General features: G+C 38.2%; 1 protein-coding gene across 1 annotated transcript; it reads left to right on the top strand.

The window, feature by feature from the left end:
• Positions 1-14,794: 14,794 nt before the first annotated feature.
• Positions 14,795-17,994, top strand: LOC104276459 (integrin beta-8-like; the record flags this gene model as incomplete). Its single annotated transcript, XM_009872780.1, has 2 exons — positions 14,795-15,007; positions 17,748-17,994. Coding segments are annotated over 2 exons (460 nt in total), but the record flags the coding sequence as incomplete, so codon positions are not given.
• Between the last annotated feature and the right edge of the window lie 191 nt (positions 17,995-18,185).

Raw genomic sequence — 18,185 nt, 5'->3', positions numbered from 1 at the left:
TCAAGGTTAACAGAGGATGTGGGTTCAAATCTCAGCAGTGTCTCAAAACCAGTTTTTACATACGTTAGAATTTGAATACTAAAGTATTTGATGCTTTCAGAAATATTTAAGTAGTCATTCCTGTATGAAGCTCAAGTAAAGAGTTTACTTGTGATGTGTGCACAGGGATGGGATAGTGTGAAAATCTTTGAGAGTTGGAGAACAGTCACACAACAGTTCTGTTACATAGTCATGGCTGAGAAAGCTTGTCACCCTTTAAAAGTAGAAATATTCAGTCTTCTTTAGAGTGTTGTTTGGAAAAGCCAGTTAGGGGTTTGGGCAAAATAGAGGATCTGTGATCATGGCAGGGACAGCTGCTAATTGATTTATCCCAAAAGCGTGGCTTCTGATGCCAAGCAGATTCATTAATGTTCCCTCATCTGGGTCTTTGGTGTTTTGCCAGTCTATTCACGTCAAATTCTCATGTTCCCTCTAGATAGAAAGTTTCATAAATCATCACTGTATAACTTCTCAAAGGAATAGGAAAAGTCATTCAGACCAGCCATGGAAGCACTGTTTTTGAAGAGAGATGGTGAAGAAATGTCCCTGCACATGCAAAAAGGAGCCTGAAATAAATGATACCTCATTTATTACGTATTATTACATGTGCTGGCCTGTGAAAGGGACTTGGTGAAACAAGCTGTGTTGTATAGGATAGCCAGCACTTAGACAGTTCTACATTTCCTAAGGCTTAAAACAATCCAAGAAGAAGAGAAAAAACATTTTTAATTTCCTGAGTCTGCGTGGGAGATGTGCTCCCTAGGGTTATTGGACCATGTTCGGGAAAGCCAACCTGGGTGTTTGAGAGGCTCTAAGTTGCAGTTCTGAGGAACAGCAAGGGGGACGTTTGCTTATCTGCACATTGCCCAAGGATCTTATTATGCCAATGGTATGCATAAATTTGCTTTGCAGATTGTAAACTTCTCATAATCTGTTGCAATTTCATGTCTCTTCAAGGCTTTTTTATTTTATGGGGTTTATTTTATGAGTCGAATGATACCGGTGGTTGCATTTATAGTATTTACATTTCCATGCTACAGATGTTTGAGATCGGTGAGACTGGGAAAAGGGAGGAGATGGGCAGTTCTACCAGCTGAAGAGCAATACCCATACTCTTGCTGCTCCGGGAAGGTTGTCTTTATGCCATTTAGGACATGCTGTTGCTGAACAAAGTTGTAAAGGCATCCTGAAGATTGCATGGAGCAGGAATACTCTATATAGGAGTTTGAAGTGGCAGTAACCTCTTTTCTGGTCCTTAAACTTTCAAGGGCTGAAACCTCAGCACCAGAGTAAACAGGAGTTATGCACAATTAGTCAAGAGGGCTGAATGAATAAATTTGTTAAAGTACAATCTAAGTTTAATTTACCTCCCCAGAGCCTCAGAAAGATGACAAAATGTGAGCTTCATGGAAGCTTAAGGAAATCTTCATCAAATAAGCCCTCATCTGATTGTATGTTCAACAAAAAGGACATAAAAATGTCAGATTATAACCTCCCTTTTACTTCTCAAAGTGCATAAACGCTGATAATATTTTTCACATCCCTAGAAAGAACTCATGGTGGCGTGTTGTCCCAGTTTGAGCCAGCCCAGCTCTAACCCTCAACATCTGTCCATTTCAATTTTGTCTTGAATTTGGCATAATTTGTATTTGCTACTAATTTATGGTAGGAGGTATCAGAAGAGAAACATCATATTTACAAATTGTATAGTTGACATGGGCTTGCTGATATTTATCAAGACATTTTCAGAAAGTAAGATTTATCATCGTTATTTTGAGGAGTAAGTCCTTAGTTAGAAGCTAGGGATCTCACTTTTTAAGAATCGGCCTGCCGTAAGAAACGTTAGCCTTATTGTACAAAAAGAAATCTAGGCTACGTACAGGAATTATTTTATTTGTCACCAATGTTCATTTTAAATATGCATATACCAAACCTATATTTTATCCCGTACTTTTTTTAGTATTGGGATACGTGTATCTTAGGCAGTGATGGGGATTTAATGAATTCTATCAAGGTAAGAAGGACAAGCGGAATGGTTTTGTATCCTGAGGTTTGCTCAGTGCTCTTAAGATGCAATAATGACACTAAAATCCTGGATGATGTTTTCAAGAATCATGCATGTGAACTCTACTGTGCTTTTACTGTAACTGGTGGTGCAGACATCTTGGTGTAAATCTGGCTTCTCAAGCAGACTGTACTGAGAGCAACATTCTGGAGAAGAAAATCAATTCCTTTGTGTTAATAAACTTTTTGTGCTTTTTTTAATCAAGTTCTTAAGGCCTCAGCGTTTCTACTCAAGTCCTCCTTTCCAGAAAAATCTATCTTCAGAGCTCCTGTTTGTGTCCATTACTAATTGCTGACTTCTGTCTTAACCAGTTGAAAGATGTAACACTTCTCTCTGATCTGCTTAAACAGGCGTAACTTATGATGCACAAAGTAAAATATGGTACGTTGTTCTTCTCTAAGCACTTGAACTTTTAAGATATTTTTTTTCTTTTGGCAGTTTACATAAATGGACTTGGGCTATTTACTTTAGCTTTTGGGAAGGAAGTAAGGCTCTAATGAATTAGTTCACTGTCCACTGTAATGGGACCTTTCTTCAAGAATAAAAGTAAGCTTCTTGCCAGCCATTCAGGATTCCCCCTTGTTCTGGTGGCAGAACAAGAATAACCCCTTGAGCAAAATGTAAGTGCTTCAGGATGATCAGAATTTACAGCATGAGAAAGCTGCTAAAAAGGCAACTTCTAGCTCAGGCTGTATTTGCCTAAATTCAAAAGTTTGCAAAGCTCATAGTTGACTTTTTTTCTTTGTATGTTCCTATGCTTCCCATGACTTCATTGTCATATGACTGTGGTGATTCCTGCCTGCTATTGCCCATGGTAGTAATTAGTCTGAAGTACTTATAATTATAAAAACATATTAAGACAGAGATTTTAACTATAATTGTGGACGGAGGAGAATTCTGTAGCTTCAGACAGGTGGAATGAAGTTCCTGGATGCTGGACTTTTATTTTTGTTCAGGCCCCTTCTCTACCCCCTGACTTGGGAGTTAAGTTGTTAACAGCAGTATTTCATTGGGTTCAAATCTTGAAAACTTAAGTATTTTTGGTATTTTGCTGTTATGGGTACAGCTGCATGATGTATGGTGGCATCATAGAAGTAGTCCAAGTCTGATTAAACCTGTAACTGCCCTTTCCAAAATAAATTCTGTTCCTTCTCAGTGTTCAAGGGAATTAGGCTGAGTTCCACTTGTTCTGCTGTACTTAAGAGTACAATTTATTTCCATTTCGTCTCTGCAGGGTGACAGGGATTAGTGCTGTGCTGAGGACAAGTTGCTTCTCTTAGATGGAAGCTTCTTGCTGGAAAGCTGAACCAAGTTCTCATCTTCTTGTACAAATAGGACTCCCAGGAAATAAGCAGACTTGCAAAAACATACATTCTGGCATGAATGATGCAAATTACCTAAATAAAACTAATGACATCAGCAAGCACACTCTTCCAATCTAAGCAAAAGTGCTGGATTATATTTTGCTGTCAGAAATGTTGTGGCATCGCTTCAGAACATTAAATAAACCACTGCCTGTTTAAAATCTAGAATCTACGTGTTTGAAGGCTGCCCCTTACAGAACGTTTAAACTGCACCTGCAAAACTGTACACATATGTGAATATTTAGTCACAGAAGCATAAGCTTAAATTCAGTATATGCACACCAGTATTTAGAGTGAGTATGTGAGTCTGCATATTTTATAGCCTGTGGTCATGTTTTGTGTAATCTTCGCCCCCAAATTATAAAACCGTAACAGGCTTACATAAACCTAAAATAGAAGTTGGCCAGTGTCTGTTCCTAGAGAGGTATGGTTGGGCTTGGGAGGGGGGAAAGGGAGGAGGAGGGGAGGGCATTGAATGTCTGCAGTCAATACATGTATCTTCTATTCGAGAAACTCATTTCTCAGTATTCTCACGGGAGATCTTTGTGTTCATCCATTTTTGATCTCTCTATTCAGAAAAGCACCGTTGTTGAACTCACCTTTGAAGGACCCGCAATTCAGCTGTTAATCATCAAGTGAAATCTTCAAAGTCTTCTATGCTGTTAAACTATGACAGCTAATTGTTTTGGCATTAAGAGAGCATAAAAGTAACAAAAATAATTTAGAAGAAAATCCCAGAAAGTTTTCACCATATTCTATTTGTCTCAGGGCCAGTAACCACATTTGAAGTTTGAGAACCCTATTGAAAAGCAAATTACTGAAATAAAAAATACCAAACACTCTGTATTCCAGAAAGCAATAACATTTTTAAAATAACCCTTCTGAATAAATGCGCCTCCCAAACTTGTATACTACATACTACAAGTCCTTCAGGAGTGCTGGCTATCCTCTCTGATACCAGTCTTAGCTTTTGTTTAATATTCTTGACATTTCCTGATTGTAAATGGAGCCTATATATTCTATGTTCAGTGTTTTGTTTTAAACTTGATGTGTCTTCCTGATGTAGGCATATGTACAGGTTTTGGACTGGGGCTTTTAGTTTGTTCTGGGAGGAACTTCTGTAATAGCACAATTTGGTTATCAAGTTGTGTTCAGAATTGACAGACCGGTTCCGTTAGGTTTTCAGCTTTGGTAATTATGGTCTGAAATACAAAGTTTGCTCCAACTCACAAGGTATGCAGATAAAATTAAGTGAAGTGAGCAGTTTGCATTGCTATGGACTAAGGACCTGTGGATCGGGTGGTCTATGGTGACACTTCTTGGGAAGTAATAGCTCTGAGCTGTTGCACATCTGCACTGCTTCTAGGTTTGTGAATGCAGGCACGGTGCCAGGAAGATGTAGTGCTCCTACGAGGCAGAAAGCAACAGTTTGGTGAAGACTAGACATGCAATAGAAAGGTAGATTAGGCAGGTGATTGGGGGTTAAGAGCCTGGTTTGAGGAGGTGGAGCTATAGAAGATGGTGGGAAATACAGCTTGGGCTCGCCCTTCCGTCAAGCTTAAACTGTTTAAGCAGACAAAAAATAGTCATTTGTGTCTACCTTTATATTCATCATGACCTCCTATGTGGGTAAAGACTTCATAGTGTACACTTAAATAGTATACACAGGAATATATTTACCGTTCTGGGTTGTTGATGTGCTACTTACTAGCAGTGCTTGCTAATACACAAGAAATTAAATTAGCAATGAAATACGGCAGTAGCCATTCCAGGTTTCGCTTGAGCAGCATGACTGTGTCAAAGCTGGCCAACTCCAAGGGAGATTCTAGCAGCTGGAAATTACTAGAGAATAATGATTCCTATTCCCATGTTCCATCCTAGGAAACAGAGGAATTAACACACCTCTGCACTTCCTGAAGTTGCCTTTAAATTAAGGGATTTAATAAAAATAGATTGAAGCTCTCTGGTTCCATATGCTTTGCATTTTTATTGGTCCAAAGCCATGCAAAAAAGACCATGGAACCTGTGCCTTAAAAGCTAATGACTGTGTGAAATGAGTCTCTCCTAATGAGTCTCTCTCTTTAAATTGTCCTGAGTGTTTTTATTTGCAAGAGACAGAATAAGTTGGTTTCAGAAGCCAAATGATCTTTGACTCATTGTTTGCAGGCATGGATTGCATCAACAACATTTAACCATCTCCCATAAAAGCAGGAAGTTTTGTAGAAAGGAGAGGCTACAACTAAGGACTGCCAAGAAGCAAAAATTGTGTTGTGAAAAATTTCAAGGTTATATTGCTTATTTTCATTCTGTGTTGTGGCTTGGGAACAAAGTAGTCCGGAGTAGTAATAGCTCTGTCCCCCACAGTCAAGGTCAGGTTTGAGGCTGCGGTTTGAGTGTTCTGTTTGTGAGTCCTAACTGCTATACCCATAGCTATTTTGAGTAATACCTTTTCCAAAATGCTGCTATACGCATCTTTCTGATGAAATAAAAAAAAATCCTTTATGCTGATATGTATGCTTGAAAAACTTGAATTTTTATGCATCTGCGTGAGGTTTCTGTTAACCAAGTTTTTGTCTTGAATGGTGTGCAACATTCATATAAGTGATGGAACTTTTCAGAAAGGTGTGATAAAGAAGCATGTTGGCTCAGAGAGGTGTCAGGAGCGCCTGCGTGAAGCCTGGTGTCTCTATCGTTCCCTGATTATGGAAACATCCATACACTCCTTGGAAACTCCAAGTCCACGTGCCGTTGCACAGCAGACTTGTGATGCATTTGCTATCCTCCAGCTATGCCTGTCCTTTTCTGCCAGAGCATTCCTAATGCTGCGTTGTCAGAGGGCTCTCCCTTTTCCTCCTCCCCCTTTGCCTTCTTCAGCTGGTATCCAGCATCAGTTCTCTGGTGTCACTCAGAGCTTGCACAATGTGCAAAAAAGGAAGATCTTGGTTATTTTGCTACACAGTTTGCATGAACTCTCATAAAATGAGACGGACTTCTGTATTACTTTGGATTTTGATGGGGTTTTGTATCATTTGTGCTGCAGTCAGTAATGCCCCTCGTGTTCGTAGGTGTTCATAGGGTAATGGAAGGTAATGAGGGAACCCGAAAGTATCAGGGAGATATCGGCGGAGTTAGAAACGGGAGCCCATATCAGTCAGCAGGATTTACTCATTAGTGATGCTTTTCACTAGTTAGTAATGTGTTTAGCCAGATGTGCATGTATACTTCTTATTTGTCTCATTTTTATATTTTCTCTGTATCCACATTATGGTTTGTATCTTCCAGTGTACTCCATTTTTCTCTCTAGGAACACTGTAACATTTGATATTTTTTAAATAATTTTTTAATGACTAGTAGAAAAAGGTGTAGGGTGGTTTTTGGTTTGGAGTTCTTGTTTGCTTGTTTTAATTGAGAGATGTTTTTACTCACTGACCATGTTTACAGAAGTATTTTTCCTTTTACTCACTTGCCAGGTTTACAGAAGTATTTTCCCAGGGCTCAAGATTTACAGTGCCAGTCATGTTTTGCACCTTTCTTTTACACGTCTTTTTCTTAGCAAGCACATATATCTCTTACGTGCCAAGTTTTAATTTACAGCTACTTCTCTTGCTGATAAAGTACGTTTTCAAATCAGTGTGCTGCTAAGCTTCTGTCTGAATAATGAAGCTGAAGTGGACAACCATTAATAGCGCAGTGAAACCGATTAACAAATCCAGTATGTATTAGAAAAAAGGGACAGGGAAGAAAAGTTTTCTGGTATTTTTGTTCAAGTAATCTTAGGAATTTATTATAAAGCATAATAGAGGTACAGTTTTCAAGTTCAAATCTCCTTTTCTAGGCAGGGGTGAGGACCTCTTAAAGCTAATTCTGAGGTGTACCTTGTAACCCTCTTGAAAAAGCTATTTGTGACAAAGCATGTTTTTAAAGCATGGCGTTGTGTGCACAGGGTAGAGAGAGTTATTGCTTGTTTGAGAAAAAAAAAAAAGAGGAGGAAAGCCTAATTCCAAGATTAGGTTTTAGGATTGGCATTTAAAACACAGGCACTCATTTTTTCCTTGTAATCTAAGCAAGTAGGTGTCAGACATAGTAAAAAAATCCCAATCTGTAGCATTTTTACAATGCTTTGCATTGTGTCTGCACATTCAGCCAGTGTGAACTGGGAAGCTGTGTGTTAGCTGGGACAGATGCTGGCTGTCCCCTCTGCAGGAGTCACATTGCTCACCCCCTTGAAGACAGAAAGGTGAAGGTAACTGCGGTATAGTGCATAAAAGCAGCAGCTTTCCTCCTAAGGGATGCCCACACAGGTTATTGAAGGACACATTATCTGTGGAGAGGGACGGGCTGGCTGATTGCTGCCCTGGAGCAAAATTGGATGCAGAATATAAGGAAAAAAACTCTGTAGAGGCTAGATAATTTTGGATCTTCTTACTTTACATAGTATTCAGCAGTCTGAGGACCTTGATCAGGGAATATACTAGTTACATTTTGGCTTTCTCTTTTAAGAAAGCAAATGGTCCACCCTCCAAAACCAGCACAAACGTGTACCAACAGTGAAGCAGATACAAATCCGAATTCTTGGCTCTACTTGCACAAAGTGCTGTCTGCTTGAAAACCTGTTTAACATCACCTCCCAAATGCCAGTGTGCATTATTTTATTCCATCTCTGAAGTAAATACCTTGATCATGATAAAGTTATTTTCATAATACAGAGGCAGAATATGTTTAGAACATATATGATACTTATCTTGCCTCGATCCCTCTTGTTGGTCAGAGTTTAGGCTTTGCCACACCTGCGATCACTGTACTGGAGCACGGTTATGTTTTGTGGAGAAGGCTGGAAAAGTGCAATTTAACCTGCCACACTCACTTTTTATTATACACATATGCCTGTGCAGTTCCCAGCATAAAATTTGGCCCTTGTTGAAAATACCTTTTGGCATACATCAGTTATAACTAAGCCAGTAGAAACTTGCCATTAGCTTTGGCAGAGCAGTAACTTAGTCTTGTCTGGACTCTGTTTTTGGTGAAGTGGCAGGAAAAATCTCAGTTCTTTCTTGAGCCAACTCATAAAAAAATGTTTCTTGCTTTAGCATATGATTTTTAAAAGAAAACTGAGAAGTTTGTACTAAATCAGTTACAATTTTAGAGTAGGCTTGCAGCTAAATAATAAATATTTGGTGAATGAAAGCATGTCCGTAAATGTTACTGCTATAAGGGACTATGTACTTGGGAACTACAGTAGTGATGTAGCCAGAATGTGTCTCGGGCATTAATAAACCTTTTTCAAGTTTCTCTTTATTGCAAAAAAATCAACTTTTTGAGCCAATGGTACCAAGCTTGTCAATTGCCAATCCGTGACTTCATGTTGCAAAAATGGAGCTCTTGAGACTGGAGAGTTATCAGCAAAGAGCTTTGCATCCAGCAATACTATATATCTCGTTTGTTAAAGCATTTCATCTGCTCTGATCACACTGAAAACCCAAACTGGATTTTAAGATCTTTTCTTCTGCTTTGCCAGTTTAGAAAGTCACCACCACCCTATATTTTACCAGACAGGCAACATTAGTAAACCAAATCAAGTTTCAATAGGTTCGATACACATACCAATACAGAAAAAAAAAATCGGACAATTATTTTCCAGTCAGTTTTCCCATGCATCTGGAAATACGGTACAGTTGTTCTAGCCTTCGACCCATGTTATTTATTGGTCTTTTTTAGCAAGTGCACATTACAGTAAGACATTAATGTTTTGTTACATGGTCAATGGCATTTAATTTTGGGAAATGGGTGCAATGCAGATAGGATTGTACATTTTAAGAAAGGAATCTCAGACATTGCTGAAGGAAATTAATTAGGCCAAACATGTTATTTGGTTTACTTTGATTTACTGATTACAATGATCAGTGATTAATTTGACTTATTTCTTATCTGTATAGCTAGAAACACAGGTCTCATTTCTTCTTGTCAACTGTTCATTCTCATCAGAATAATTCTATTGCTTATGGTGGATGTTAGCTCAATTGGTAACTTCAAAGTTCATGTCATCTCCTCCCTGTTTGCCCCATGATGGTCTGTAGCCACTATTACGCTGCAGATGAGCAATTTATCTCTTTCCTTGTCTTTTGGCGTTTTTACGGAATTCATCATTTTATTCTCTTTTTTTTTTTTGTAACACTTTCCATCTCTGCTGTCTTTGGGATCCAGTTGAAGATGGGAGTGATGTTTCTGTGCCAAGAACAACTACATTCCTTTTATTTTTACTCCTTCAACAGCTTTTCATCCTGTGTCTTTGTGCTTTACCAATGCTGTCTAGAAGGGCATCTGTGGCAAGCTCTACAACCCTGTGCATGTCGGTACCTACCTGGAATCCTCATCCTCGTTCTCCTCTCTTGTGATTTGTGGTGACTTTTTCTATGACTTCTAGGACTTTCAGCTTTCAGAAGATAAAATACCATTGCTGTCTTCTTATAAATGCAAAGAAGTTTATTGTGTCGGTGCTGAATGAGCTTGCTCGCATTTCACACGCAAGTCAAACTTGCCATGTTTGGGTCTGTAACAAACAAATAAAAACCTTTTGGATTTGCCTTGTTCTTTTCTCTTTCCTTAGCAACTCCTCCTTTATTTATCCCTGCCCACCTCTCCCACCCTTTGATCAGTTTTCCCTCTGTTCCAGCACCTTCCTGGGCTGCTTTTCAGCTTGTTGTTTCTATCGTATTTGTAGGAGTTTCTCTTCCTTTCGTAGACGTTTCTTTTCTCACGTTGCCTGCATGGCAAAATTGTCAACAGCGGTTTATATGACATAGAAATATAGATGTGACCCTTGAAATCAATAGAATTGCCACTAACCTATATGTTATCCGTATAGCATTGCAATTGTGCTGAACTGAGCTTTTCTGGTTTTTTAATACTGGTAGTGGTATATATGTTGTTGACACTAATATTGTGCAAGCTGTGATTAGTTCCTTGGATCATCAGTTACCCAGAATCACGGAATCACAGAATCACTGAATGTTAGGGACTGGAAGGGACCTCGAAAGATCATCTAGTCCAATCCCCCCGCCGGAGCAGGAACACCGAGACGATGTTACACAGGAAGGCATCCAGGCGGGTTTTGAATGTCTCCAGAGAAGGAGACTCCACCACCTCCCTGGGCAGCCTGTGCCAGGGCTCTGTTACCCTTACTGAGAAGAAGTTTCTTCTCAAATTTAGGTGGAACCTCTTCTGTTCCAGTTTAAACCCATTACCCCTCGTCCTACCATCGGTTGTCACTGAGAAGAGCCTTGCTCCATCCTCGTGACACTCACCCCTTACATATTTATAAACATTCATTAGGTCACCCCTCAGTCTCCTCCAAACTAAAGAGACCCAGTTATTCAAAGTGACCTACTGAGGACTAGCTGTCATGTGATGGGGAACTTGTCTTTCAATCCGTAGTTGGAATCAGTTAAATAAAGAGATATTTTAGTACATGTTTTCCTAATACAGCTTTTCAATGTGAGAAGTTACTCTCATTACTCCAAAAAGAGAGAAGATTTGCGTTACTGCGCGTTGAAAAGAAATAATTTGAGAGACAGTGCATGTAGACAAGAAACAAACCTTTCTTCAGACTGTTTGGATAAGACGTTACGCACATTATCACCATGGACCAATTAGCAGATGGTGCCTTTTGTATGCAGTAATTAATTTTATTTTGTTTCCAGTATATTTTATAATATGCCATGCTGAGTACACCACAAAGCAGTGCTGCTAAAGAGCACTACTCCTGTGCTGTGCACGGAAGTGATACTATGTCCTCCTGCACAGGCGACTTCTGTCTCGTGGAGAGGCCCTGGATACACTAATGCTGACATTCAAGTTGAGCTGATCGAGTCCCTTGAAAAGGCTATCTCTTCTTCTCAATTCCAGCTGCCAAAGTTCATAGCAAAAGCTTAAGCAGTGACCTATAAAACAAAGATGTGAAAAGGATATAAAGGACTTTGCCAATAGACCTGATAGTAGGCACAATTTCTGCAGTTACTACAGAATGATGTGTCTTCAGTCTGTGACACACGTAATGGTGGATAAATGTGGATTCGTTTCTGAAAAAAAAAAAATTATTCTGCCTCTTCTGGGAAACTGTTCATTCCAGAAAATGCAGAGGGGGAATATTTATAGAAGGTGAGAAAATATTCTGGGTTCCATGCAGAGTGAATAATGAATAACTCAGTCAAGTATAAATGACTTAAAAGGAAAATGTCTACGAAGAGATAAGCTACCTGGTACATTTTTTCTGGTAGGCAGTAAATCAGCAAGGTACATGCCAAAGATAAACTTTCACTCCAAAATTATTCTAAATTGGGATCTTAAAAATTTGCCCTTGAAAATGGAGTTTGTCCAGTTTGTAAGTTCTAGACTTCAGATTAAAAAAAAATGTTGCAAGTATTCCCTCACCGGGCTGCCTTTGTTCTGTTTTACTGCTGTTTGGATACGTTGTCATCACTTGTAATCTGGTGAAGTAATTTTTGAAATCTTGGTTTAAAATTAGGTATTTTACAATTCCCACATATCATCATAAATCACGAATGTTTGGTTTTATGTTTCATTGCAGCGGAAAACAGATGTGCCACTTCAAATGCAGTAACATGCACAAAGTGTCTTGCTTTGGGTCCAGAGTGTGGATGGTGTGCACAAGAGGTATGGCATCTTGCTTATTTATGTTTGACTTTATATTTTAGCTGCTTCTGATCTTTATAAAGATAAAAGACTTTTAAACTGTGAAAATTATCGTGAGAAATAGCAAGAAAATCTTTAAATGATCCCCGGAGACAGAACCTGAGAAATCTTGTGAAATATATTCTGTTTCCAAAGGAGAAAATACAGTCTTTTATTTGGAAAATTGCAGTAATTTTAAATAAAGTGAGAACTTTTTAATGCATTCCATCTGCTTCGTAGGCAGCTTTGGCAGACTTACAGTAGCTTTGGGAGTTCAACAGTTTTTGGATTCAAAAGCAAAATTACTTATCAGTAATTTATATCAGGTCCTCATTACATATCAGAGCAAGTCTATACATATATGCCTGTTGCATTTAGCAAAAGGTTTTACTAACAGTGGAGTTAACTTTGACTTCAACCATGTGTTATGACCCTGTCACAAACGAAAAACATTATATTTTTCTTATTTTGACAGTTGAAATCATCAGTTCTGAGACTTATCACAGAAGGTAGATATTAGGTAGCACGAACTATTCTGAAATTGTCATTGCTTTGCTGACTGTAAGAATATGTGTCTTTCTGGGGTTTTTTTGACAGATAAAACCAATTGATTACATGGTTTTGAGTAGGGCTGGGCCATTTTAAGCACTTCAGAGAAACAAGGTTTTGAGGAATATGGAATTGTAGAATCATAGAGTGTTCAGAGTTGGAAGGGACCTCTAGAGATCATCCAGTCCAACCCCCCTGCCAGAGCAGGATCCCCCAGGGCAGCCACACAGGAACGTGTCCAGGTGGATTTGAAAGTCTCCAGAGCAGGAGACTCCACACCCTCTCTGGGCAGCCTGGGCCAGGGCTCCGGCACCCTCACAGGGAAGAAGTTTCTCCTCATGTTGAGGCAGAACTTCCTATGTTCTAACTTAAACCCATTATTTCTTGTTCTGTTGCTGGGCACCACTGAGAAGAGATTGTCCCCTTCCTCTTGACACCCACTGCTTAGATATATATACATATTGATTATTACAAACTCATATACTCTTGAAGGTCACATGCAAATTATCTGCAGTAGCTTTCAGGTTAGCAGAGAAGGTAAATAAGTTCCTAGGGTGTGCCTAGAGGAGATAAGGAATGTAAGGCACTGGTGTAACTTTATCTGAGATACTGTGTCTTGGAATGATTAACTTAGTCTGCAACAAGTATAAGGATAAGTAATGCAAGGGAGGATAGAGGCATGGAGGGCTTGTTTTCCGAGAGGGTCCTTAGGACACGTGTAGGCCACACAGTGGATTACAGTGTCGAGTGGTCCGTTATTGTGGCCTGATGTCCCATCTTACAAAGGACACAGTTTTATCCTTATTAACGTTCATAGAGGGGTGGGTGTCAAGAGGAAGGGGACAATCTCTTCTCAGTGGTGCCCAGCATTAGAACACAGGGAACTTCAGAAAATGCTACAAATCAGTTGTTAATTGTAATGAGAGTAGCTAAGTTCTTTATACATTTTAAAATCTACCTTTTTGAAATGTATATACATCAAAAAGGACATATAAATAGCAGTAACGTAAAAAAGTAGTCTCTGTTGTCTACATTAAAGAAAGTTATGGAAAAAATCTATCAAAGATGGACTATAAAAATGAGTTGGAACTTGGAAAACAAGATACATGGCTGTCAAGTTTCATTCTTCAGGGGCTTTCTCTGGTCTTTTCAGGCTCTGGATGACTATTTATTCTCTAATAGAGAGTTGGCTGTATGCACTTTTCGATTGTTTATTTTCCCCATCTGTCACTGAATTATCAGAGATTGTCCATTGTTTGGTCTCCAGCTGTGGCTGGGATGGACCAATGCTAGGAAAGAGTACAAAGAATCTTGTCTTTTTTTTTCCCTTGCATGATCAGGATCATGTTAATCATCAGACTTGCGGTCAGGGAGGAATTTTGCATTGGATCACGTTGGCACAGTCTTGGCAATTTTGCCCTTTCACTGCAACAAAGAATGTGCTGCTTCTGAGATCATCTTGCTACTAATCACTTTTGTGTTGTTACACGGGCTTTTTTATGGTGGTGGCATCTTAAACTGTCCAGTCCTGTAGTATATAGCTTGTTTTTTCCTGGGGATTGAGATGATATAGTCCAGCTGGGCTTTGGATTTAGTGTATAAGATAAAATTTAAACGTCTGTGATAGAAAAATTCAGGTTAGGTAACTCTAATAAAGCTGACTCCTGCTGCTACTTTTAAATGTTAGCCAGAGTAACCTTACCAGTGGATTCCTCTGGAAACTAGTCTGTTTTGATGTCGTGTGAATGATACTTTCTGGCTGTAACTAACTCATAGCATAGCACAGAAGTTCTTTTGGTGACATAATGACAGTACGTAGTTTCCTTTTTCTCCAAAGTCAGCTTGTTCTGATTGTGCAAGATCCTTTTTCTCATACAAAAGTTCTGTCCTTTGTAGGAAAAAAAAGTAATTGTGTCAATTAGGTTTAACTTTTAATTTAAATATTTTGACATTGCCCTTATTAAAACCACGTGGCTTCCATAAGCTCATTCGACAATTTCTGCAGTTGTAGTAGCATTTTTTATTGTTTCAAAGACTATTACTTTGTTTTGCTCTTTCCTTTGAAGATATTGCAGTTGCTTTCTTTCAGCTCAGATTGTTTTGTCCTTTCTGTCTCTTACAAAACAGGATTTCATGGCCGACGCGACACAGAAGGGACGCTGTGACACTGTTTTCAACTTAATAAAAAGAGGCTGCCAGTCAGATTTTTTAGAAAATCCCATGGATCATGTGACAGTAATCAGTGACCAAGAAACAAATACACAAGTGACACCAGGAAAAGTCTCAGTCCAACTGCGTCCAGGTTGGGTTGTCTCTAACACATTGATACTATAGACAATTTAAACTAAATACAATACAATTAAGTACAAATATTTCATAAAGAAGCAGCTGGAATAATTATTTTGAAAAACAGTGCTATAACATTATACTGTAGGACTATGATGGTGTTGCTCCCATATTCAAGTATGTTCTTCAGCAAGAAGTGTTTTCATTTAACAGGGCTGCAGGTCAGAATAATGCAAGGAATAAATGGAAAAGGGATTTTAGGTAGTCCTTTCTATTTTCTATTCTGGTTTCTTGATTCTTTTTCTTTTAGACACTTACAAAATAGTTTTCCCTTACATGCCTTATTTCTTACTGAAAGTAAACTGAGATAGAATTCCTAAATTCATCATTTGATAAACTTCTTGATTATTTGGTTACTTTTATGTGCACTGACTAGACAACTGTCAAGACACCAAAGCCAGTATATAAGGAAGAACTGAATTCTTAAGGGAGACTTAGGCATTCTCTGCCTACTATTGCATTTCTAAAATGTGAGACACCTGGCCTTCATCTAATCTACAAGTCTCTTTATGCATCTGAGATTTTCTAGTATATCTTTGTTTTCCCTCAGCTGAACTTGAGTTAAATCAGTGCATGTTTTCTGTCTCTAAAATAGCTGTAGCCAACAGGAGAAGTAGAAGTTGATTTAAAGGAATCGGGGTATATTTCATGTCGTAAAATTTAATTTATTTATTTCTTTTGCAAACAATAATCAGAGAAAGAAATATGCCATTTAGGAGGGATTAGCCTTTGTTAGAAAAACATTACACGAACAGGAAAAGTATCTTGCTAATCTTGACTGTATAAAAGATAATTTTCTGTCAATTACAAGGGAAAAAGGAAGGATCTACATGAGTGTAAATCACAAAGGACCTCTGAGTTTCCATCTTTATAATAACAAAACTGAAAAAGTAACATTAGCACTTCTCTCCTTTCCCCACTCTCCTTCCAAAGAAATGACTGATACTCTGCTTTGTGCTAAGAAATGGTCTCAGGAACTGACCTAGGTCTAGAGGTGTCTGTAATCTCATTTATTTCCAAAGGCATACTGGCTTCATTGCAAAAAAACCTTTGAAAATTTGGTTTAATGAACCTTTCTGCCAGTAAATAGTGAAATTAAATTGAGATTCCATATGCTTTGCAGAAGCTCCTGCATCAGTGAGGCAGAAGATTGAAATTCCAAGGCCTCCAGAAAAATAGCTTGATATGCAGACATCTTGCGTGAATTTTATACCACAGGGAAATACACAGATATACAGCTATAGTTTTGCCTCAGAAACAGAAATTTGATACAGTATAATCATGCAGGCAAAGATGTTTTTGTTTTGATACTGGGTTTTTCTGTAAGTGTTTGCATATATCCAACTGTCAGGATTTATGTGGGAAAAAATAAACGCAGCACTCAGCATCTCGGTGTGTGCAAACTGGAGACCTGCAAGGGTCATGTGCAAAAATTCGATTTACATTGGCAAAGAGTAAACGCATAAGTTACCACACACTGAAATTCTGTTTTCTTCGTGCAAGACCTGGTAGAGACAAATCCAAGCTTTTTCAGGTGGATTATGTTCGAAGACCATGGGAAGGAAGAATTTGGCAAGTTTAACTTTCCTGGGTCAGATTTTTTGTTACATGTAGTTCAGTGATGCTATCTAGCAATATTACATGCCCTAGTAAATGTCATTAATAGAGAAGTCACAATTCAGGTGGTTTCTTTTTTAGTGAATCTGGTTCTGAATGTGTTTAGATAGCTTCCACTTAAAGCCTGCATAATTGTTCTGTAATGTCTCCCTTCCTCCTGTCCTTTGCCATATCTTCACTGCATCATAGTCAGTTAGATTCTGCAGTAATCACACAGAGATCCTACTTCCTCATTTATTCTGTGAGCTCACACTTCAGGTGAAGTAAAATAAGGAAAAAGCTGAAGTCATGCATTATTCTACCTACACTGCCCATACTCCAGTCACTTCACTCTTTTTTGCTGGCGTTACGTGTTAGGCAAGCAGAAATATAGGAGTTATTTTTAGTGGCTTCCAAAGCATTAACGTTTTTTATTACATACAAAAATGTCATGTGGTTCTGCATGACAGACATTTGTCATCCTCACATAAGAGTTCTGTTTTGCATACACCAAAAGATGGACTTTTTTTTGTATTAAAACCTCTTTTAAAAAAAATAAGTATTTTCTCCTACTGAGTTTTCTCATTGAATCTTTAGAAGTAGATTGGTAGAAACCTGAAGCATAATTTACGTGACTTGTTTCAGACTGTGCTGTCTTTATGGTACACATGTGGTTTTAGACTCATGACAAACTGTTTGCAGGATACACTTGCATACTTAGAAGCATCAACCTTGAATTGAGTGGACACAATTTGCATGCAGATCTGTGTCCTTTGTGCGTCATAACTGCTTTTTGGTGTAATGCCAAAGGGATTGCATAACCAGGAATTTAAAAGAAAATGAAGAGAAGTCAGATTTTAACAATAAATTGCACAGTGCTCCTGCAAGAAAAAAAACTCAAAATGTTCTACAAAGCCTTTATGGCTTATTTTTGAACAATGCTTCAAGGTTTCATTTACTCTTGGGAGGCTTTCTTGTTTGTTTGTTTTTCTGTTCTCTGACACAAACAACTTTGTGCTGAGGTTGCTGCAAAAGAAATGTATTTTTAAGAGTGTCCATTCAAAAGTAGTAAATAAACTTACTTATTTCCTTTCAATCAGGAAGTGAAGCAAACTTTATGTTAAAGGTTCGTCCTCTAGAGAAATACCCTGTGGATCTTTATTATTTAGTTGATGTCTCAGCCTCTATGCACAACAATATAGAAAAACTAAATTCCGTTGGATTTGCTTTATCTAAAAAGATGGAGAATATTTCTCTTGATTTTCGACTTGGATTTGGATCCTATGTGGATAAAACTGTGTCACCCTATATTAGCATTCATCCAGGTAGAATCCATAATCAGTGCAGGTATGTAGTCTTTGTATATTTACTGTACCACTGTGAAATTACTTAATTACACAAATATGCGCTATGTGTATTTATTTTTAGAGCTCTTCATAGTCTGTCTTTGTTTCATTATACCTTGTGTCTACAGCAAAGTTCCTAAGAAAATATTTAAAATTTAAAATCTTTATTTTTAAAAAAAATTATTAAAAATA

The sequence above is a fragment of the Apaloderma vittatum genome, unplaced genomic scaffold, assembly GCF_000703405.1.
Source record: "Apaloderma vittatum isolate BGI_N311 unplaced genomic scaffold, ASM70340v1 scaffold34137, whole genome shotgun sequence".
Taxonomy (NCBI): Eukaryota; Metazoa; Chordata; class Aves; order Trogoniformes; family Trogonidae; genus Apaloderma; species Apaloderma vittatum.
The sequence above is the reverse complement of the archived record's forward strand: the minus strand, read 5'-3'. Positions and strand labels throughout refer to the sequence as shown.